The following is a 24,179-nucleotide window of genomic DNA, read 5'->3' as shown; positions in this document are numbered from 1 at the left end:
CACTGGTTACTATTTGTGAGTAAATTAATATCTTGTTTACTTTCTATTGGGTTCTGGGTGCTGGCATCGGATTTTATATCTGCATTGTATTTGGTTGCAAACTCAAATCAGAACAAAAATTACAGAATTTAAAAGAAGCTTTAAACTACAGACAAGCTGGCGCTCCCGAATCGCCAACCATGTCTTGGAAACCTGGGAGGACCAGAAGCGGTCCTCCGATAGACCGTCATCCTCCGCGCTCTCCCCTCCAGGAGGTCACTTGACGGCGTGTGGGGTTCGCGAGGGGAGCAGCAGCGCAGGCGCGGTGCCGGATGACCCGGGGGGGGAGGGAGGAGGGAGCCGGCGTTGCTGGTGCTGTGGCTGCGCCGCCATTTTGGTGGAGGTTTTTTTTCCGCCCTCCCCCGCCACCCCACCCCCCCCTCCTCTCTGTGCTTCAATTCCGTGCAGCAGCAGCAGCAGCGAGAGAGAGAGGGAGGGAGGGAGGTAGAGAGAGAGAGCGCGAACACGTGAAGGCGGAGGTCTCCTCGAGTCGGCGTGCGGAACGGTGGCATTGCGGCCTCAGTGACGGCGGGGGGGGGAGGGAGGGAGGGAGGGAAGGGGTGGGGAGGGGAGGGAAGGAAAGGCAGCGGGGAGGGAGCGAGCGAGCGCCAGAGAGGCGGCCCAGGAGGTCGGAGGGGAGAAGGAGCAGCGGATAGCGCGTGTCCCAGCCGCCGGCCCCAGAGCTCGCACCCGCGCCAGCCATGCCGTCGGTAACGCTGCCAGCCAAGGAGAACGCGCTCTTCAAACGGATCCTGGTGAGTGCGGTCGGATCTGGTGGGACCACCACCACCCCCCCCCCCCACCACCACCCCCCCCCCACTACCACCACCCCCCCCCCCACTACCACCACCCCCCCCCCCACTACCACCACCCCCCCCCCCCCCCCCCCCCCCCCCACTACCACCACCCCCCCCCCCCCACTACCACCACCCCCCCCCCCCACTACCACCACACATCCAGCCGGTGTAAGTTATTCACATCCAGATCAGGGGGAGAGCCTTTCCTCCACCCCTACCCCCCACCTCCTGGTCCCCGTCCCCAAGCGGAAACTGCGGTTCTTGCACCATTTTACTGCCATTAAAGCCCCCCCCCCCCCTCATCGTGCCGGCCGGCCGGTGTCTGCCGACCCTCGCCTCACCAACGCCGCGGCCTTCACCCTGCCGGGACCGGCTGGGCCCAAGGCCAGCGCTGTTCACATCCACCACCCAACCAACCCGAGTCCCGGCTCCGCCGGTAGGGCCGGTCTCCTTTTTCTGCCACCCGGCTTTCAGGCCTGTAGGCTTGGGCAGCCGCGGGTGCCTCCTCGAGAAGAGTTTGTCTATTCGTGCCTTGTTCAAGGGAGTCGGGCACCCTGCATGGTTTCATGCAGCCATCTCTTGCCGGGGCCTGGAGATTTCACCTTCCCCCTGCCAGGCCAAGCCAAACACGTGAACGGTGCCTGGGCGTTGCATTAGAGGCCGGAGCAAGGTTTAGAGTCGCTCTCTGCTTTTTGTTAGTCTGGCCCAGGCCTTGCAAAACCTCTTTTGTTACAAAGGCATTGACTTTTTTTAAAAAACAGAGTTTTACGTGTATTATGTGAACAGGTTCTGAATTAACTACCTGGAATCGGGGAAAGCGCGTTTTACGCAGATGGTGATTCCTTACTTTAACGCGAAAATAACTTATGCTGTGATGGATGGGCCTGGTCATCTGGAGTATATTGGGTTTCGTAATCTCCATATGAAGTCATCCAATAGTTTAAGTTTATCGAATCTCAGATATATTATGGTTGCCAGTGCAATTAAGAGGAAAGAGAGTGATTGTAGGTTGTTCAATCGTTTTCCATAAAATATTGTATCAGTTGTCTGTAGGAAAGTAGAATTAGTGCTGAAGTGGCGTGTGTACTCCAGAAATGGGCCTAGTTTATAATAGACTGAATCGTACCAACTTAATATGTGATTAAAAACAAACTTGGAACTTTTCAGTATAGTTTGCCTTTAGTATTTAATGTTAAGATAAATAATGTAATTGTAAGAATAACTGGGCAAGATGCTTTGGTATGAATGTGGACATAAGGTAAAGCCTTTCTGAGAGGCATTTTTGCTCTGAAAATGTACATTAGAAATTTCAGTATTTAGATCTCAATCCCTGTACAGTATTGGCTTGATAATGTGCCTGAGAATTCTGATAATTAGCTTTCCCCTGCCTTGCGGGCATTGAGGATGTGATCAGAGATTTATTATTTGTGGAATTGTTCGAATGTATGTCCTGCTTAATTCTGGGTTTATAACAGTTAAATTAAACCTAATGTATTGAAATACTATATTAAAAATATATTTGTGTTACTGCATTTCTCACTATCAAAAATTGTTAAACTGCCAAAAGCGATATCAACTTTATTTCTCTACCAACTCCACCCTTCCCCTCCCCCACCTCCTTCCTTCTGACCATCGTCCCTTACCCATTCACAGTTCACCTTTCACCAAATGGTCCCTGTGTCACCCCTCCTCCCCTCTTTATAATGTCTACCTTCCCTCTCAGTCCTGAGGCAGGTTGTCGACCCGAAACATTGACAATACCTTTCCCCCACAGATGCTGCTTGACCCTCTGAGTTCCTTCAGCAGTTTAATTTTGAACTCATAACCCACTGGTGTACAGGCAAGAGTGCAAGGACTTGTGAATATTCTGTGGTACCACTGTTGATGACAGTTAACTGAGATTTGGGGAAATAAAATTCCAGAAAACCATATTTAAGTATGATGATGCAGATAAAGCTTCATATTGATCATAATTAAAACTTGTTATCTTTATGAAATGAGTAGCCTCGAAGTAGAAATTTGGTAATGTTGCAATGCCAAATATAACAATGTTAGGCTTTAAGGCTTTTAAATTTGAAAGTAGAAACTGGGGGAAGAAACAATTATAAATAATATTGGACATAATATCAAAACACTTCAAAGAAAAAAATGAGATTGAGGAAAGCCAACAGGGTTTAAGATAAGAAAATAAAGTTTGACTAATCTGGAGTTCTTTGAGGATGTTACTACTAGACTAGGTAAGAAGGAACAAGTGGATGTGGAAGGCATTTGATAAGTTCCCTCACAGGAGGCAATAATTTGACTGAAGAAACCAAATGTCATATTTCCAAGTTTGCTGACAATACTAAACCAAGTGGGATTTATAGTATGAAGGAGGATGAAATAGCCTTCATGGGGATGTGGATAAGTTGAATGAGTGGGTGTGAACATGACAGATGAAATATAATGTAGAAGAAATGTTATCCACCCATGCCATTTGCTGCATGATGAGATTGGATAGTGTTGCTCTTCAAAGGGACTTAGAAATGCTTGTATGCAAATCACTGACTTGCATCATGCATATGCAGCAAGCAATTAGGAGGGCAAAGAGTATGGTAGCTTTCATTACAAAATGGTTGAATGCAGGGGTAAGGAAGTCTTGTCTTATTGCAATAGTAAAGGACCTTGGTGAGTCTGCATTTGGAGTCTTGTGCACAGTTAAGAAAGGATATACTTGTCATAGAGAGGGAGCTCAACAAAAAAATCATTAGACTGGTTCCAGGGATAGCGGATTTGCCATACACAGACAGATTGGTGGACTGTTTCTATTCTCTGGAGTTAGATGAATGAGAGGAGATCACATCTAAACATACAAAATTCATAGAGGCCTTGATAGGCTTGTTGCAGGAAATTCTCCCTGATTAATTTATCTTGGACCAGGGAGCAGAGTTTCAAAATAAGGGCCAAATTGTTTTCAACTAAGATGAGAAATTGCTTCACTCAGGGTGGTGAAGGCTTGAAATTCTTCACTCAAAGTCAAAGTGGAGTTTATTGTCGTATGCACAGGGGCAATGAAAAACGTACTTGCAGCAGCATCACAGGCACATAGCATCATATAAGCAGCATTCACAAGAAAAAAACAAACATAAATTATACACAACTTTTATAAGAAAGAACACAATTAGAACAAAAACAAAACAAAAAGTCCATTTTAGTGCAAAGTGGTCATAGTATTGCAAAACTGTAGTGATTAGGGTTTTTCCGGTTGGTTTGAGAACCAAATGGTTGAACCTGGTGATGTGGGGCTTCAGGCTTCTGCACCTCCTGCTCGTTGGTAGCTTTAAGAAAATGGCATGGCCTGGATGTTGGGGATCTTAGATGGATGTTGCTTCCTTGAGGCAGCTGCTCCTGTAGATACTACCAGTGGTGGGGTGGGATGTGCCAGTGATGTATTGGGCAGAGTCCACTACTCTACAGCTTCTTGCATTCCTGTGCATTCAAATTACTGTGCCAGGCCACGATGCAACCAGTCAGGATACTTTCAAGATGTTGTTAGGCTACAGGGTACTCTGGAGTGCTATGGAGTATCAGTTGTTGTGTACGTTCAAAGCACAACAGTAGATTTTTGGTTATTAAAGCTATCAAGGTATATGGGGGTAATGCTGGAAAATGGAATTGATCAGCCATGATCTTCATTCATGATGGTGCAGACTAGAAGGGCTGAATGGCCCCCTATTTCTTATGTTCCTAAACACAAGTGTGGGATAGGGGATGAAGTGTTGCAAAGTATTGTTGTATTTGATCATATGTAATGTAACAAATTATAATTAGAAATAATGAAAAAGTATTCTCAAATTCTTGAATTCACTAAGTTGGCCTGATTGTGAATGTACTCTTGTTAATTTAGTTTGTATGAGAACAGAAAAAGGATATTCATCCTTGCAAACCTGTTCTGGCATTTGGTTGAAATCAAAGCCATTATATCTATTCCTTTGTCTTCCCATGTTTTACCAAATGAAAATCTATTTTCAATAATATTATTTAATTTGACCCAGTGCCCATAACCCTTTGAGGGAATGTACTCCAGTTTTCCCACTATCCTTTATGTGGAAAGAAAATTATTCCTGATCTCGGTCTTAAATAGCCGAGATCTAATTATAAGATTGCACCCATTTATTCCGAATTTTCCACTCATCAGGAGAAGTAATTTCACATTATTTATTCTGTTGAATCCCACTGTCACTTCAAGCATCCTGTTTATAATGCTTAATGATATAACTCAAGATATATCATTCTTAAGCCAGATTTATGCAGTCTGTCCTTGTAATTTAATCTTTTAATCTCTGGTACAATTTAAGTAAATCCATACTATACCCACTCCTGGGCCAATAATCTCCCTGACATGGGATGTCCAAAACTAAACGTAGTATTTTAGAAGGGGTTTGGCTGAGGCATCATGCAACTGAAGAATTACATCCTCGGTTTTGCATTCCATTCCCCCGAAGATGAGGCCAATATTCCATTAGTTGCCTTGATCGCATTTGCACTTGCGCACTAGTTTTTAGTCATTGGTATACTTGGACACCCAATCTTTTGACTGCTGAGCTTCAAACCATTTAGAAAAATACTTAGCTTTCTGGAATCCAAACTAGGTAACTTTGTAATTTTTGAAACTTCAGTTCCATTTGCAAAAAATAAAAATGGTCATTCTGTGGAGCACCTAATGTAGCATTGACTGGCTGTAATTTTGGGTATTGACTTTTATTTCATCCAAGTTATTATTTGTATGATCCATGCTAGGACTACATGTAGGCTACTACGTAGTGCCATTTATCCCCTTTGTTTCAATTTATTTATCTACATCAAAGGTTTGCCTTCAACTCTGCTCTTTTTGTAATCATTTATCCTGTAGAACTTCATTAAATGCTTTCTGGAATCCTGTCTATAGACTTTCTCCTATCCATCAAATGGGATATCATCTTGGATTCAAGCGATTAATCAGATGTGACCTACCCATCGCAGCTTTATGATGTCTGTCATCACCAGGTTCTGTGCTTAATGACTCTGTCCATGAAAATGAAATTCCAGTAGTTTATTAGTTAAATGTACCAACCTGCAGTTGCTTGCTTTTCTTTCTTCCTGAAACAATGAAGTGATGTTTTGCAGTTTTCCAGTCCTGAGGTACAATATTGGAATCAAAGGAGCTTTGGAATTCATGCCTAACATTTGGGATGATACCACTAGGTCTTGAAGGCTTTTCTATTGCATTTTATCATTTAACAACCTGTTTCAGCTGCAAAGTTCCTTCCATTGAATTATTCTTAAACTCTTGAGTACCTTTGGTATTTTATCATCTTGCATTGATAATCAGAAACAAAATAACAATTCCATAGACTCCTTAGTATTCATAGTTTTGGCTTTATCTGCTTTTAGCAGACACATTTCCCATTACAAATCTTCTAATATATTTGAGAATTTTTCATGTTATTACTTTATTTTCTTCAGATCTTTATAGTTCTAGTAGTCCTTTGGTTTTCTGCTTCTGCATGAATTTGTTCATGTCTTCTATGTGCTTGTTCAGTCCTTTCCTTCAGTTGCTAGAGTAGTTCTTGCATGACAATGGGTACCTGAACACCAAACATGCAATTCATTCCTTACGGAATTATAAAATGTGCAGCACAGTAAAGGATCATATTGTCCATGTTGGTGCTTCTCCTTGACGTGAGCTGTTTTTGCCATCTGAAATGATCTGCATGTCCTCCTAATCCTTTGCACACTTACCAAGTGTGGCCCTATAGATGCACTGTTGTTACTTGCTTCAATTTGGTGGTAGCAAGTGCCATGGTGTAACCATTCACAGAATGAAAAAGTTCCTCTTGAATATTTTCATTTGTTATTACCTTATATTTGCATGATCCCTAAAATCTGCCTGTGGAAAATTGCTGATAAGACTTAAATTTCAGTGAGTCTCTGAATTCAGGCATCACAGCTGTGTAAAACGCAGCTTAAAACGTTCATTTTACTGAGGGTTGAATGCACAAAATTTGTTGGTCGTTCAGGTTCTGTTAGTGGTCTCCACTGAGCTGACTATTATCCCTCGGGGCTAGGGACAGACTCTTAACAGGTAGAGCTCTAATTCCTATTTGCTTTTCTGTGATTTTTCTTTTCGTGTGTATTCTGTTGTGTGAGGATGTTGTTGGGCAGCTGCATGCATTGGGTATGGAGCTCTGTTATGATTCATTTGCTATGTACGGCCTCTTGTGTTTTCGCTGTTGGGGAATGCATCTAAGTTCTTGGATGAAGTAACATGTCTCATCATGGTTTCAGCCTTTTAAGAAGGAGGTTGGAGTAGAAAATTATTATTCAACAGTGGAAATTGATAAAGTCAAGGTCATGTATAGTTTGATCTGAGACTGGCCAGGCAAAGGATTACAATTGGCTAGGGAATAGAGTTTGTTAATCTAGATTTTGTCTTCATTCAATTTTGGATGTCTGCAGGTTTATTGGCAAATTCTGGAGAGGTCAAGACCATGTTGGTGGAGTTTGGTGTTGTCAATGTATCTCATTAAGCATTTAGTGAAAATAGACATGACGGAACAAGAAATGACTCTCATGGACTGGATGAGTTTGACAAGTGGGCAGGAAATTGAGAGAAGGGGGGAGGAGGAAGCTGGCGGAGGCGGGGAGGGAGGAGGAAGCTGGCGGAGGCGGGGGGGGAGGAGGAAGCTGGCGGAGGCGGGGGGGGGAGGAGGAAGCTGGCGGAGGCGGGGGGGGAGGAGGAAGCTGGCGGAGGCGGGGGGGGGGGAGGAGGAAGCTGGCGGAGGCGGGGGGGGAGGAGGAAGCTGGCGGAGGCGGGGGGGGAGGAGGAAGCTGGCGGAGGCGGGGGGGGAGGAGGAAGCTGGCGGAGGCGGGGGGGGGGAGGAGGAAGCTGGCGGAGGCGGGGGGGGAGGAGGAAGCTGGCGGAGGCGGGGGGGGAGGAGGAAGCTGGCGGAGGCGGGGGGGGAGGAGGAAGCTGGCGGAGGCGGGGGGGGAGGAGGAAGCTGGCGGAGGCGGGGGGGGAGGAGGAAGCTGGCGGAGGCGGGGGGGAGGAGGAAGCTGGCGGAGGCGGGGGGAGGAGGAAGCTGGCGGGGGCGGCGGGGAGGAGGAGAAAGCGGGGGGAGGTAGGTGAGGAGGAGGAGAAAGCGGGGGAGGTAGGTGAGGAGGAGGAGGAGGAGAAAGCGGGGGAGGTAGGTGAGGAGGAGGAGGAGAAAGCGGGGGAGGTAGGTGAGGAGGAGGAGGAGAAAGCGGGGGGAGGTAGGTGCGGAGGAGGAGAAAGCGGGGGGAGGTAGGTGCGGAGGAGGAGAAAGCGGGGGGAGGTAGGTGCGGAGGAGGAGGAGAAAGCGGGGGAGGTAGGTGAGGAGGAGGAGGAGAAAGCGGGGGAGGTAGGTGAGGAGGAGGAGGAGGAGAAAGCGGGGGAGGTAGGTGAGGAGGAGGAGGAGGAGAAAGCGGGGGAGGTAGGTGAGGAGGAGGAGGAGAAAGCGGGGGAGGTAGGTGAGGAGGAGGAGGAGAAAGCGGGGGAGGTAGGTGAGGAGGAGGAGGAGGAGGAGAAAGCGGGGGAGGTAGGTGAGGAGGAGGAGGAGGAGAAAGCGGGGGAGGTAGGTGAGGAGGAGGAGGAGAAAGCGGGGGAGGTAGGTGAGGAGGAGGAGGAGGAGAAAGCGGGGGAGGTAGGTGAGGAGGAGGAGGAGGAGAAAGCGGGGGAGGTAGGTGAGGAGGAGGAGGAGGAGAAAGCGGGGGAGGTAGGTGAGGAGGAGGAGGAGAAAGCGGGGGAGGTAGGTGAGGAGGAGGAGGAGAAAGCGGGGGAGGTAGGTGAGGAGGAGGAGGAGGAGAAAGCGGGGGAGGTAGGTGAGGAGGAGGAGAAAGCGGGGGAGGTAGGTGAGGAGGAGGAGAAAGCGGGGGAGGTAGGTGAGGAGGAGGAGAAAGCGGGGGAGGTAGGTGAGGAGGAGGAGGAGGAGAAAGCGGGGGAGGTAGGTGAGGAGGAGGAGGAGGAGAAAGCGGGGGAGGTAGGTGAGCAGGAGGAGGAGGAGAAAGCGGGGGGAGGTAGGTGAGGAGGAAAAATAAGAGCAAAGTGCAAGTTCAGAGCCAAGGCAGCAAGGAACGTAAGAAGAAGATTGGTACAATTGGTCAGGGGATAAGAGGGAAACAGTGGAGCATATGGTTGGTCTAATCTCTCTGTGTAATTGCAAAACAAAATCAGTGAGCTTGCATTTCTTGCTGGAGCATATACTGTAAGTACAATGTAAAGAAATTAAGTCAGAGGTTAGCTTTGCATTCCAGGATTTAATCTGCACCGACTTTGAGGGTGAAATGCCATTAGCAACAGGCACTTCTAAGGCAACACAGTGCTGGAGGAACTCAATGCGTTAGACAGCATCTATGAAGGGAAATGGACAGTCAACGTTTTGAGCCCAGATGAAGGGTCTCAACCCGAAACATTAATTGTCCATTTCCCTCCACTGATGCTGCCTGACTCAGAGTTCCTCCAGCAGTTTGTGTGTTGCTCCAGATTCCAGCATCTGCAGCTTCTTGTCTCCATAGCTGTATTAGTGTGCTTTACCTTTTGTTCAAATAAGTTTTCAAAAACAGATTCTGGGTTGAATTCCATAATTTGGCATAACTCTTGGGTTCTGATTACAGTAGTACACCATAATGATATTATAGCAAAGACCGTCTTGGTGCCTACTTTTTCTTGCTGTAGGTTAGTCTATGTCTTGCTACTATGTACTTTGGTATTTATATTGCAAGATTTTGTAAAGTGTTTTTAAAGAACTTTTTTTCCCCTCATAAGAGGTATTACTGTACATGTATGCTCAACAGGAGTGAAGGTTCCGAATATGTACAATGCATAGTTTTAAATCTGGAGGAATTTCAGCTGCATCATTCTGTATACGATTGGCAGATTCTGCAGAAAATACAGCACTCAGTGAAATGTGTACTTTAGAAATAATTTCCACCAGATTAGAGGAAGATTATTAAACTTGCTAAATCCTAGACATTACTAACTGATAAAAAAAATTAAACATTTTGACAACTTACACTTAAAAATCTTGAACTATTATTAGACACTTGTCAGCATTAAAGGAATTTTGCACTCTGCTAACCTCAAAGGTCCACGCAAAGACCTGATGAACTCAGGGGAAAGCTTCTCCTTTTCTGATGCCTTCTGCTATTATGCAGCTGTTGAAGTAGACCCTTGGCATGCAATTGCTGTGATATCATCATAGTTAAACAGCCAATGATATAAAAGAATTCTCAGAGACAACACTCTAGAAAGCAAAAAAAGCAATATCTTTAAATAGCTTTTTAAACATTTAACAGAGTGGTTAATGAAAAAACAAGATGCTGGAGGAACTCAGGCCAGGCAGCGTCTGTGGAGAAAAACAAGATTAATGAAGGCTGGACATAACATTTGGTTAAGATGTACATTTAAATGTTGCAGTTAATACAAATATTTTGATGCCCCTTATTCTGAAATTTTCATGTGGGGGGAAAATTAGCTTTCCAGGGTCAGATAGTTTGCTAACTAATAATGATAGCTTAGTATATGCTAAAATTCACTTGGACTGCATCATAAAATGCACGTTTTACAGTGGGAATAGCTTGTAAACAGCTTTTTTGTTTCTGTTGATAGAATCATTGTACAGCATGGAAATGGACTGTTTGGTCCAACTTGTCCATGCTGACCACTGGGTGCCCTTCCCATTGCCCGGCATTTTGTCCATAGCCTTCTATGCCTAACCGGTTCTGGTGTTCATCGAGACACTCCCTTAATGCTGTCAGTGACACAGCTTCAACCACTCTCAGGCAGTGAGAGAAGGGTGAAAGTGTAGCCTGCTGAGGTGTGCTGAATCAGTGATAGCAACAATCATGCACCCCAAAGGCAAACTTAGTATTTTTTTGTCATCACCACAACAAAATCGGAGCCAGTGATTTGAAATGTACTTAAATTGTTTTGAGTTTGGAGATGAATTTTCCAGTAGTTTCTCAAATTTGCCTGGACATTTTATGACTTTTGCATAATTGGAGGAAGGAATTGCTAGTGCATTTTAGTTGTAGCATATTGGGATGGGACAGGCTTTATGCCTTTGCAACATAAAATAAATTTAGACATTTATGGAAAAATCTTTTGTCAAGATCATGAGCCTGTCTGGAGCAGTAGAGTGAATCAAGGATATAATTGGATAATGATCCATAGCCTCAGAAGAAATTATTGATGGAGTGAACACCCAAAATGCTGGAGGAACTCAGCAGGTCAGGCAGCATCTATGAAGAGAAATAAACAGTCAATGTTTTGAGTTGAGACCATTCACATTGATGGAGTGAATAGAGGATTATAATATTGATATTGAAGCAGAAGGCAATGCTTTTGCAGGACCAGGTTCAGGTCAATAGAAAGCTAGGAATTCTGGCATAAACATGGCAGGGCAAATGATGGCCTTTGCTAAATCATTGTGTGACTTTTATTTGGAGTCAGCTATGCATGTGTATATACAACCCTGCAGTTTGACTTGGTTGCATAAATTGAAAATTACAGCTCTGATATCAGACCTGCAGAGCCAGGATGGATTAGAGCTAGAATGATAGAGAAAAAAAATTAAGGGTGGCTATTTAAAATGAATAAGGTGGAGTCAGATAGTTTTGAAAGATATGGGAACAGCGTTATTGTGACTGATCAGCTAGATTTGGAGGCTAATATTCTGAATCAGCAAAAGTCGCATTAGAATGAGAGGTGCCTTTACCAAGAGGATTCAAAATATATTGTTAGAACGATCTTGAGGAAAACTTGTTTTCAGTTGAAAAGCAATTCTCATGGTGCGATTCTTCAACATCTGATATTCGTCACATTGTGCTTGAAACTTTAAATAAAGTTCAAAATGGAACATGTAGTTTGAGCATATATCAACAAATGTTAATTTCCAGATGTAGCTTGAGAGAGAGGGAGAACTGGTTTCTAAGATCTTTTTCTGCACAACTACTTTTTTCTACTGTTTTGGGTAGGCTGACCTGTGGCTGTTTTGTCAAAGATTTGTATCAATTTTATAGTACTTGATCTTGTATTTTCTAATTAATATTTCCCTCTCCTCCTCCATTCCCCCCTCCCCTTTACAGAAATGCTATGAACACAAGCAGTACAGACATGGGTTGAAGTTCTGCAAACAAATTCTTAGCAATCCTAAATATGCAGAACATGGAGGTAAGTTAGCTTTGCCATTTATGACTTTGATATCCCCCGTCCCCCCGGGTTGCTAAACCTAAGCCTAAAAATGATCTACTTAAGAGCTGTACAAAAAAAAAGTCAATTTTATGTAATGTACTTGTTCGGTCGTTGGCTTGTGATGCAGAATTACAATAATGGTAAATGACAACAGTGATGTGTACAGAGTGGTCTTGGAGGAGGAGCAGGTGGAGGTGCACAAATTTTAGTTTTAATTTTTATCTCTATGCAGTTTGGATAATGTTTCTTAGATTTCCTCCATCTTTAGGTTGTTGTCTTTTTGAGATACAGATCTATAAGTGAAAATGATTCTCTTATACTTGATGCTTAACTACATGCATTGAAATAAAGGTGGATTGATGCAATACATGTTGCTATATTTTTGTGCTAATCTCTTTTAATCTCATTTACAGCTCCTAAAATCATAGATTCTTCGTAACACAGGAGGCGGCCAGCCAGCCAAATGTCTGTACTGGTTGTTTACCAGAACAACTCTTCAGTTACACTCGTCACTCTTTCTCCATAGCCGTGCACATTTTCCTTCACCACATATTTATCCAATTCCCTCCTTGAGGCCAGTATTGGACCCTGTCTTTCCACATATGCAGACAGTACAATCCAAATTCCAGTCACATGTTGCATCTTAATAAGAGGTTTTCATCATGTCACTCTTGATTCTTGTCCCTTTTTATAGCTGTAACCTCTACTCCTCGATCCCTCTACCAAAAGAACAGCTTCCCACTATCAACTCTGTCCAGACTTCTCATTTTCTACACTTTGAAATCTCCCCTCAACCTTCTCTTCAAAGAAAACAGCCCCAACCTCTCCTATTTATCTGGTAACTCTGGTCCCTCATCCCATGAACTATTCTCATAAATCTTTTCTGGACTGCCTGTAATGTCTTCATATTCTTCCTATGAACAAAAATGCCAGAGCAGTGTTTTATAAAGGTTCAGCATAACTTCTCTGCTTTTATACTGTGATTCTGCTGATAAAGCCCAGAATTATGTCTGACTTATTAACTTTTTTCAACCTGTCCTGCTATTTTTGGTAACTTGTGCACACGTGCTCCTTGTATCCTTTGCCCCTGCACCCCTTTCAGAAAAACATCCTTTCTTGTATAATGGCTCTTCTCATTTTTTGTACTAAAATGCATCACTTCTCATTTCTCCGCATTAAACCTCATCTTCCTTGCATCTGCCTGTTTATCTCCTGCTGAAATCTATTCCAATTATCTTTGCACCTCACAATGCTGCCAGGTTTTGTGTCATTCACAAACTTAGAAGTTGTGGCTTACAAGTAGAAGTCTACGTCATTAATATGATTTATTTTCAAACAGTGGCCCTGATGCAGATCCCTGGGGAAATTCCACTTTCCCCTCAGACTGATAAACAACCTTTCACCATGAACCTCTGTTGCTTGTTACTTAACCAACTTTGTACATATGCTTTCTCAGCCTACTCTCTTTGCTGTTCTCTTTGTAGAAATCTATCTGGTTATTGTTTCAAGGTATTTTACTGATTATTCAACACCTTATCAGTAAGGTAATGGCAAATCTTGAGGTATTATTGGGGACATAAATTTGTGAATAGCCATCTTTTTGTGGACATTGGATAGCATGAATGGGAGCTAAACTGGGATTTAAACACTGAGGTAGTGAATTTCACAGCCATGCACTCACTTTATTTTTTTTAAATGCATTATTTCATCTACTTTTGTCACGTCTCTCTTACCCATGGTCCTTTATTTACGTATTCTTTCCTTGAAAGACCAAGTCTTTTATTCTCTTATTACAGGGAGTAATAATGTATATCTGTCCTATACTCTTATTTCCTCAACATCCTTCTGGTAGAGTCCAGAAGCTGCTTTAAGATTTTGCATGGATATACTATTACAACTTGACATGTAAAGTGGCAGGCATTGTAGAATTAAACAGGTATTCCACACTTCCCATATCAGTTGGAAAATATAATGTTGCTGTTATCTGGCCCATTCACTAACTGTACATGTGTATAGCCATTCACCAAGATTGATGTATTAAACTGCACTAGTAAGATTAATTTTGTGAATCACAAAAGACATAGTCTCCCTTTCTGACCTAAATGTTCTTGCTCCTCATACATGTGGTCTGTGCAATATATGCACCCTGCCCAAATGGCTATTATTCATAGATCCTCGTCTATGGATACAAGTAAACCTAACATATCCAAATGTATGTAATTGCTTTGGGCATTGTTGCATGAGCATTGTCCTGTGTAGGTTGTTAGATGGATGAAGAAATCAGTGCCTCGTGCAACACTGAATCAAATGGAGAAGAAGCTTTGGAAAATGAAAATGCCAATATGGAATTTGTAGTTTTATTTGCCCATTTTGAGATCATGTATTCGAATTACTCAAAAATGCAAAATGTTAGCTGATTATTTGGTAATGGTTCATTGGATTTTCATGAGATTACTGTTCGAAGTGAACAATTACTACTTGAAGGAAGCTACTTTAATATAAAATGCAGTCTTTTTAAAATTAATAATATTTCTAATTGTCTTATGAAAGATTAAATTCTAATACAATTTGATCAGGTATTCTGCCTGCATTTTTGTTTCCTTGTTATTTCTGAGTTAATAGTGGCCATCATGAGGAGGTGGATAGACGAGGTGAATAATTGATATTCATGTTTTTGTTATCATTTAGCCATTGAGCTCCAGGAGCCCAAGAGGAGGTTGCTCATTGTGTGGGAAAGATGCTGCTGTTCAAACAAGTTGTGGAAAAGTAATTCATTGAGACTGGGGAAAAATGGGAAATCATTCAAAACAAAACCCTGAATTACAACAAGTTTTTCTAACTCAAATGATAATGTGTACTTCAATCTATGGTACAGCTGTATTTGTACGATAAAATTGAGAAAACATCTTTATATGTTATGCATTATTTCTAATTTTGCAGAGACCCTGGCAATGAAAGGCTTGACTCTAAACTGTTTGGGGAAGAAAGAAGAAGCCTACGAGTATGTGCGACGAGGCCTTCGAAATGATCTGAAGAGTCATGTCTGTATCCTTTTTGAAATAAATTTACTATTGCATGAATTAGTGTAGTTAGTAGATTCGTTTATTATATACACACGTTATTTGCCAGGCACAGGTTTAAATGGTTTTTTGGGGGATTGAGTATATTGGCCCAAGAACTAGATGAATTTTTTTCTGGTGGAGCAGCAATGCTCACCCTGAGCCCCACATAAGGGGAAATTTTAGTCCTCTAATGTACTAAATTTTTACCCCCTCCCAACCAATCCTGACAGCTGTGTTACAAGGAGAATCTCTACATTGCTTGAAATTCTTCATTTTCCCCCAGTACCAGGCACCAGTGGGCTGGCATTATTTAGAAGCAGCAGAGTTAAATGAGCCAGTGCCTCTTTTTGTCACAGCAGGCGAGTTTCTAACTTGACTCACCTACTCAAAATATTTAGGAGATTAAAATTATTTTTTCTATACTTTAACTGTTATATTGATATATTGATGGAAGAGGCTTGATGGAATGAGTTGCCTATTTCTGTGTTCTGGAGCTCGCATAGGTTGAGTAGACAAGAATTTTCAGAAGTCACCAGTGTGTTTAATTCTGAGAATAATACAATCTGGTGTAAATTATCACAATGTTACAAATGCCCAAATAACAACATTGTAGAGCAATCGTTCTTTTATAATGGTGCTTAATATTTTCTTTGTGGTAAAGCAATTAGAAAACAGAATCACTATAACCAATAATAAATATTAAAACCCAATTTTTTTGCATATTTTATATGCTGTAAACATTTGATTTTCCATGTGATTTGAGCTAAACCCAGTAACTGTTTCAATTACACAAAGGGAAAGTGGAACTTGGTGAATGAGCTGGTGTTAGTTTCAAATTGCTGCTTGCAGCATGCTGATGTAGTTGTAATAGCTGCTGATGAATGTAAATCATTGTAACCTGATTTTTTTTTTGAAAATACAAATTGTTGAATTCAATCTAGATTATCAAACCAGTCACAAGGCTGTTAACAATGTGTTTGTCTTACTCAGTGTCTCAGTTCAGTAATAGGATGCAGTTTCATCAGTTCAAATTGACTCCTTACAGTGCAGTTTTTTTAATGGGAGACCATGAGCATTTCTGATACTGGTTGTCCCTAACCGTTAAATTTTAAAACTTGGAAAAAGATCCTGTGGTTGAAATTCCTGCTGAGCTAAATAGCAATGCAGCTTGAAGGTAGTAACTTCTGGAAGTTGCAAGTGCTATTTTTCTTGACATTGAACCAGGTTGGCATGTGTATGGTCTCCTTCAAAGATCAGATAAAAAGTATGATGAAGCCATCAAGTGCTACCGGAACGCTCTAAAATGGGATAAAGACAATCTTCAGATTCTGAGAGATCTTTCTCTTCTACAAATTCAGATGCGTGACCTTGAGGGCTACAGGGTGAGTGCTGCTTCAAGCCTGTCTTGTGTAGCCACATGGTGGATCATTTTTGAGGGATGCATACTGTGAATGTGCATTTTCTTGAATTGAATTAGTGTTCAAATATACAGCTTGGTAAATTCTTGTCAAGGGAGCCAAAAGCTAGGAGCTAAGTGGCAGTGATAGCCAGAGAAAGTTGATCTCGTTTGGTGTTCGTTAAAGTTGGGTAGTTACACAAAGTAATTTTTTGTAATCCGTGCCTGTGCATCAGATTGATGTCATTTTTCTCTCTGTGCACCTTTGGGAAACGTTCAGTCAACATGAATTCATGCTAGTAATCTTGGTTACTACATTACTAAGCTTGTAAGCAACCGTAACCTAGCTGAAGGTCTCTGAGTGCAGGTCTGTGGCCCCTTTAATGAACTATTTTGAAGAAATTTGCTAGCTGCTGCAAACACATTTCTGATCTTGCTGACATTAGTTCAATGCAAGTATTTGTAGCAAACTAAAGTTTTAATAACATCTTCTACATATTTCTTTTTGGATATGTACAATAGATACAAAATCTAAATAGGCATCAAAGTTTATTTTATTTTCCCAAAGATTACTTTAAATCTATGTGCATAATCTAATAACTCACCACTCATGGATTTAGGCTGTGTACTTCCACATTTTGCTGCATGTTGCCACTTTAAATTCAATGTGCATTGTTTAGAACATGTCCTTTTTTCTCTGTGTGCACTCTTGTACCTCTATGACCAGAATTTTGAATTTTCATGGACGATTGCACATATTCAATTCCATTCCATTTGCTGCAACTTGACAAATTTAATAAGTCCATGTCTGCATGCAGCAAGACCTTGGAAGGATTTTGGCATGGTCTGATATGTGGCAAGCAGCAATTATGCCCCAGAACTGCCAAGCAATGACCATACCAAATGAGAAAGAGTCTCCTTGAACTACCTCTCCTTGATACTTAATGACATCGCTATTGCCAGATTCCTCACCATCAATGTCATGAGATCATTATTGTCCAGAAACACAACTATGCCACAACAGCAGGTCAGACGCTAGCCTTGCAACACCCCTAAGCCACTCCATCTACAAGTCAGAAGTATAATGGAATTCTTTTTCCTTGCTTGGATGACTACAACTCCATCAATGCTCAAGAAACTCAACACCACTTAGGACAAACCCAATCCACTTGATTGACACCCCATTCATCAGCCAAACTATTTACTACCCCCACTGTGCTTCCATTATGTCTTATTTACAAAAACGTACAGCAGTTTACTTTGGCTACTCTGACAGCACCTCCCAAGTCTGTGCTGCCTGCTACCAAAAAGGACATGCACAGTGTGCACATGAGCACGCCAGCAACTTGGCCCCCTCCAAGTTGCACACTTGAAAATATTTTGCCATTCCTTCATAATTAAGTGTAAATCTTAGAATCCCCCATTCAGTAGCATTGTTGGAATACCTTCAGGGACACTGGAGTAGTTAAAGAAGGTGGCCCACCACTACTTTCTGAGACGCAAATGGGGATGGTTAATAAGTGCTAGCTTTACCAGCAATGCCAACTTTCATGAAAGTAGAATAATTAAAAAGATGGTACGGCCGCTCTTGGGTTCTTTGAGTTCTCAAACTAGTCTTTCTGCCATCAGGCTCTCTAGGCTCTTACTACAATTATATTGGGCCTTGCAGAGACCACACCTGGAGAAATGTATAATTTTGGTCCCCTTGCCTTAAAAAAAAGCTGTGTTTGTTGGAGAGAGAGTGCAGCAAAGACTGGTTCCTGGGATGTCACATCTGTCAAATGAAGAGAAGTTGAGTAGCTGAGGCTTGAGTTGAGCTTAGAAGAATGAGGATTGACCCTTTTAAAATGGATTTAGAGGGCTTGACAGGATCTCACTGAATGGTGCAATAGGCTTGTAGGAGTGAATGGTTTGCTCCTGTTTCCTATGTTGGCAGTCTGTCAAATGCCAAAATTCAAAAACTAAATCAAAGCACAGCCCAACCTTCAATTTTTCATAATCAACTTTAAAAAGGATAAAGACTTTTTTCCATTTAAGAAAAATGACATTAAAAATATATTTTTGAACACATGGAGTTTATAGCCCAACAATTGTCTAATATAGCAGTTTTGGATTTTCTCAGTGCTGATGCATATTATGGTAAAACTCTGATAATCAGTTTCTCTGTAACTGTACCAATGTATTCTGCATTCCGTTATTACTTTTCCCTTGTACTACCTCGATGTACTGATGTGGTAAAATAATCGGTATGGATGGCATGCAAAAGGGTTTTTCACTGCACCTCTTGGTACATGTGACAATAATTAACCATTCATCAATTACCAACTATTTGGAAATCCTGATGGTTGGGCATCTAGCTCACCAGGCAGTGCTTCCTGCACTCCCTTCTGACATGCTGGTGCACCAGTTTCTGTACTTTCTTTAAACTTGTTCATTTAGAAATTTATTGTAAAATAATGTAACATCAGTGAATTAAAAATGTATTGAATAACATCCAATAGTCCGGAACACTTGCTCATCTATCGAAGTCCCAAGTGTGCTGGATTAGCAGAGTTTTACTGTACAAAATTACTTTAAAATTACTTGTCTTGACACTTTATTCTTAAGTTGAGAGCAATGGTACAATTATAAGCCAAAACTAGAGAGGGGAAAAATAGATATTGATCAATAGCTAGTGACTTCAATTGTAAGCAGTATGGATGAGTACGAGATCAGACTCAACTGTATTGTTGCTTACTGTTTGAACTCATATGACAAATTGAGACTTACTGAAAGGCTGGAGATGTGTGGAACAGTACCCCAGCATAGGTCAACAAGGGAATTGAGGAACGGCAGAAAGCTCAAATCCATAGAATGGGGTCTTTTTTGCAAGATGGCACTAATATATTTAATTGTACAGTACTTGGGTACATGCTTTGAGTAAAAATGGCTGTTCCATGCACACCACCTGCTGGCAAAAATAGTATAATGTAACTACAACATATATTAGGTAAATAAATTGGTTATGCTATACGGCATATAATGCATGTGGTATTAGATAAATGAGAAACTACTTGTTTCAAATGCAGATTTTGGGCTGTAGTTTTCTGATGTACTGGTGAAGTTCTAAATTATTTTTTAGCCTGCTTTCTTTTTATGCAGTTGGTTTTGTAGGCAGCACTTTGAGATTGAATCATGTGAATTGAACTGTAATGTTATCATGTAATTAGTTTTATTTATTGCACTTGGGTTTTTGGGAATGGATTTTTCTTTAAGTATATGCTGTTTGATGTGGTTGGAGGGGGTTGGTTTACATCAAGTCTGGTTCCATGGAATCTTGAATGAAATTTTTTTTTAAGTCTTTTGTCTCCTCCTCCTGTTCTGCCTTTTTGGAATACCTATCTGATTCTGGGATGTAGGATTTAATCAAGGCTTGCTCAAATGTGTAGATAAATTTGTTTCAGTGCCTGATCTAAATCCAAATGTGAATGATTCCTATCTGGAATATCAGATTAAAATGTTATTTTTATTGTAACATTCCTTGTTGACTACCTTCATTGACAGCAAGCCATGGTACTGCCAAAATAAGAATTTTAATATATCCAAATACTGCAGAGGCTGGAAGTCTAAAATGAAAACTATTTGAACAGTAATTGGGAAGCACCTGTGGAGAGAAACTTCCCAGACTGATATTTACGAATGGGATGAGTGCTGCTTTCACCATATTTTTAATAAGAGGACATCTGTTCTAAAATCTAGATTGAAATTATTGACTGAAAAAACCTCATTCTTATGTATTCCTTTATTTTTAATCTTGAATGTTTTTATAAATTTGAAATGCTAGTCTTAATATTATATTAATTTGACTAGGAAACCAGGTACCAGTTACTTCAACTCCGCCCTGCTCAGCGAGCATCCTGGATTGGCTATGCCATAGCATACCATTTACTAGAAGATTATGATATGGCTTCAAAAATTCTAGAAGAATTCAGGAAGACACAGCAGGTATGCAATTTTCAACTTAATGGGTTCATTTTGTTCTTGAAGAATATTAGGGCTCTTAGGCCTAATTCCCTGATGATGTAATAAACTGGTTATTCTATTATTAAACTTGCAAGGCAGTGTTAAAGCTGAAATAGTAATTTATTTCTTCTCAGGCTTAAAGACCTATTTTGTAACTTCTATGTTTCCTTTAAAATTTTTTTTAGTTTATTTTGAAATTTTGTTTTATAGAAACTGCTGGAACATGCAGAGGGGTTTAAAGAAAACTAATTTAGAAGGAAAAAGAAAATTATCCCACAATCTGCACAAAATACAGTGATTACATTTTAGAGATTGGTTTAATCTTCAGATGCTTAATCTATGGGCAATGTCCCTTAAAGCTTTGATAAACAACAGTGAATATCCCTTGAAGTTGTGGTTACCACCAGAATTAAATAAAAGAATTTGTGTTAGGAAACTGTTTAAGGAATCTTTGGGATAGTGTTTTGATCTCTTCGCTGAAATAAATCAGGAAGGATGCTGTGAAACTCCCATGCCTCCAAGTAAAAGGGGAGATTATTTAAAAAAACTTGCATTATGCTGTGTGTTTCACTGCAACCGAATCACTTTAGGTATATGAAATACTATTCAGGTATTGTAATGTGGAAATTAAGTATTATCAGGTGTTTTTGGATTGTCACAAAAACCTAAGATTGACTGCATTGGTGTTGGCAGGATACCTGTAATATACTTGCAAATATACAAGAATGATGCAATGTGGTTCATAAACCCTGGCTCTCATATCATAAGCCAAGCTGAGTGAGATTGCTTAAACTTGGAATCATTTTTGTGTCCCTCCTCAGAACCATTTTCAAAGCCTCTGTTATTCCTACGCAGAAAGCAAAATTAAGTTGGTATTCTGAATATGGTTTAAGCAAAGCTTTCTGCAAGCCATCCCTGGGTTACGAATGGATTCTGCTTTTACAGACGTCCATGAGTCAATTCTGTCCATAAACTGGAAAATAAACAATCACTTCATACGGTAACTGTATATCCACAGTATTATAATGAATGGTCTTGATGAGGGCCAGTTAACTTGAACATTTATTTATTGTCATCCTTGCTTAGTTATATTGGTACAAAATCGGGATGTCCCCTGCTCGATGGCTGGTTTCGATGGCCCTGAAGTATCAGTGGATATTATGTTCTTTTAATAGAGTATCATTTCACAAGTATCAATGGAAGTGATTGCTTGTCAGTTTTCAAAGCATATCTCTTAAGTGGCTTCCTGTGGTGAAACTGGCAGCCTGTATTCTTAAGAGATGATGGTATTTGATTACTGTAGGGAGGTTGCAAACAGGTAATTTGCAAGATTGGTTCTTGTTTAACTGATAAGAACAATAGAGAGGAAACTAGTTCTGCCATTCATAGGAACACACACATGTATGCATGTCAGACTCCTGAATCTAATAATAGTTCTGGGAGCTCATACACATGAATGTCCAAAAGTTGGGCACTCATAACTCGGACAGCCTGTGTAGGGATAAGATGGTGTACTTTAAATGTAGAACAGTATACGGAACAGTTTTATGATTGGGCCAAATACAATATTTGCTTTGGCTGTAGTTCCTTGACGTTAATTGTAAACTTCAGACATTTTAATGTTAGTATTTCATTTATCAATGGATTTAAGTATTTTCTAAGTTAAATATAGATGTACTTGATGTTGCTGGCTACCATGGCAGTACACTGCACTTATCCAAGTTAAATGCTGTTTCCCAGTACATTAGAAGTTTGCTTGCAGAAAAGTTTTCTTGAGAGTGATATTGCTTGCATTGATTTTGGACTAGGCACAAATTTGTGGACCTCTGCTCCACTGCCAATATCTAGGTCTTAAATGAAGATGGGTTCAGGGCTTTACTAATATCCATTCTTGTTATAAAATAACTTTGTACGATATACGTTCTACTTGATCCATAATAGGGTGGGCACAAATTCAACAACTGTAGTGTCAGGTGTCTCTGGATGTCTTGTTATCAAATCAAATTCGGAAAATTCCACAGCGTTGATGAAACGTGACTTTTCCAGAAATCTTGTATCTCTAATGACTTGTTGTCGCAGAAGTTGTTTGGTACCCTTTCCAACATTTCACCAGTAACTGATTTTAAATTAATAGACCCGTGGTTCCTTATAATTGTTCTGCTTTTTGGAAATTAGAATTTAAGTTCTAAGGAACAATCTCAGTCTGGTGAGCTGTTAAAGATGGGAAAGGGCTTTAAAAGGACAGTTAATCACTTGCATCACTTTGACAGATGACATATGGCTGGAAGCCTAATCTATTTTAGGCTCCACTTATCCTGTGTAAAATTATATACATGGATGTTTTGATACTAAGAATTGTATCCACATACCCCCATAATCTGCAGGAGTCAGTGTGATCATTTGGCACCACTGCCAAACTTAGAGCCCATCTGAATCTGTCCTTGAGTATTTCTCAGTGGCACTTTATATTCCATCATGGTCTGCTGACTCCTAACATAAGCTTAAGTTTGCTATTGCAGAAGCCTGCTGTCTGCATTGTTGTACTCTGTAGAGATTTTGTTTCTTTGACCCAAGTTCCTTTAATCTATAAAAAAAACACTTCTGCTTGAGTCCAGCTTGGTTGGTTGTGTTCTTTTCTTTTTTATATAAACCTTGGACCATAATTCTTATTGACATTTGGGGTTAATTTCCCTGCCCAGTAGAATTAATCAACTTTTTCAAACTTTCTACTTTGTAAAAAAAAAATCTTAAATTTAGTAGTCTGATGTGAATGGCTGAAAATAGTAGTACTGAAAGTCCTGACCAGAATGTTGTTAATTGGATAATTTTCCTGTAAATGGTAACTTGCAGCAATGCTATCTTTGGGTAACAGGATTGATTTGACATAGAATTTATAGTTTGCAATTCTATTTATTGTAGTTTGCTAGAGTAAATTATCTTGCTGTTGGGAGTCCTTGCTAAATCTTTGATTGTGAATTGGCTGTAGTTTTGATCATAAGTCCTGATACTGTTGATGTTTAAATTGATTCTGTTTACCAAGTAAATAGTGTTTTCTTTGGATTCAGATAAAAACCTCTTTCCTCCTGAACTTGGGTCTCCTAATAAATACCAACATGTAATTTTTGTCATAATTTCTTGCTACAGGATGTAAGCTTTTCCTGACTTGTGTACAATGACATTGAAGTTCCATTGATCATCAGCACTTCTCAATCTGTTACCATTTAAAAAAAATACTCTACCTCTGTTTTATTCACCAAAGCAAATAACACCATGTTTTATTTCTATCTGTGCTCTAGCCTATTGATTTATCTTGTCTGTATCTTGAAGCCTTTTTTTGCATCCTCCTTCCAACTCAGTCCCATTTAGTTCTGTATCGTCAGCAAACATGGAAATATGACATTTGATCCCTTCCAAATATTGATAGACTGTGACTAGTTGGGGCCCAAGTATTGATCCCTGTGATACCCCACTAGTCGCAGGCCACCAACCTGAGAAAGACATGATTATTCCCACTTTGCTTTCTGTCCTTCAAATCTTTCTCAATCCATACCTTTTTATACCCCAGTTCCACGTGCTGTTACCTTGTTGACCAACCTGCGTGTGACCTTGTGTCTTCTGAAAATCAACATACTCTATTAGTTCCACTTTCTCTA

At 40.8% G+C, this 24,179-nt stretch overlaps 1 protein-coding gene across 1 annotated transcript in view; it reads left to right on the top strand.

The window, feature by feature from the left end:
• Nucleotides 1–606: 606 nt before the first annotated feature.
• Nucleotides 607–24,179, top strand: part of naa15a (N-alpha-acetyltransferase 15, NatA auxiliary subunit a) — a 54,926-nt gene continuing 31,353 nt past the window's right edge. Inside the window, exons 1-5 of the mRNA XM_052032244.1 lie at nucleotides 607–794; nucleotides 11,961–12,045; nucleotides 15,007–15,111; nucleotides 16,353–16,510; nucleotides 20,374–20,508. Of these exons, the coding sequence (XP_051888204.1) occupies nucleotides 741–794; nucleotides 11,961–12,045; nucleotides 15,007–15,111; nucleotides 16,353–16,510; nucleotides 20,374–20,508 (537 nt within the window). The 5' untranslated portion in view covers nucleotides 607–740. The remainder of the gene's footprint in view (nucleotides 795–11,960; nucleotides 12,046–15,006; nucleotides 15,112–16,352; nucleotides 16,511–20,373; nucleotides 20,509–24,179) is intronic.

This window comes from Pristis pectinata, chromosome 2 (genome assembly GCF_009764475.1).
Source record: "Pristis pectinata isolate sPriPec2 chromosome 2, sPriPec2.1.pri, whole genome shotgun sequence".
NCBI lineage: Eukaryota > Metazoa > Chordata > Chondrichthyes > Rhinopristiformes > Pristidae > Pristis > Pristis pectinata.
The sequence above is the reverse complement of the archived record's forward strand: the minus strand, read 5'-3'. Positions and strand labels throughout refer to the sequence as shown.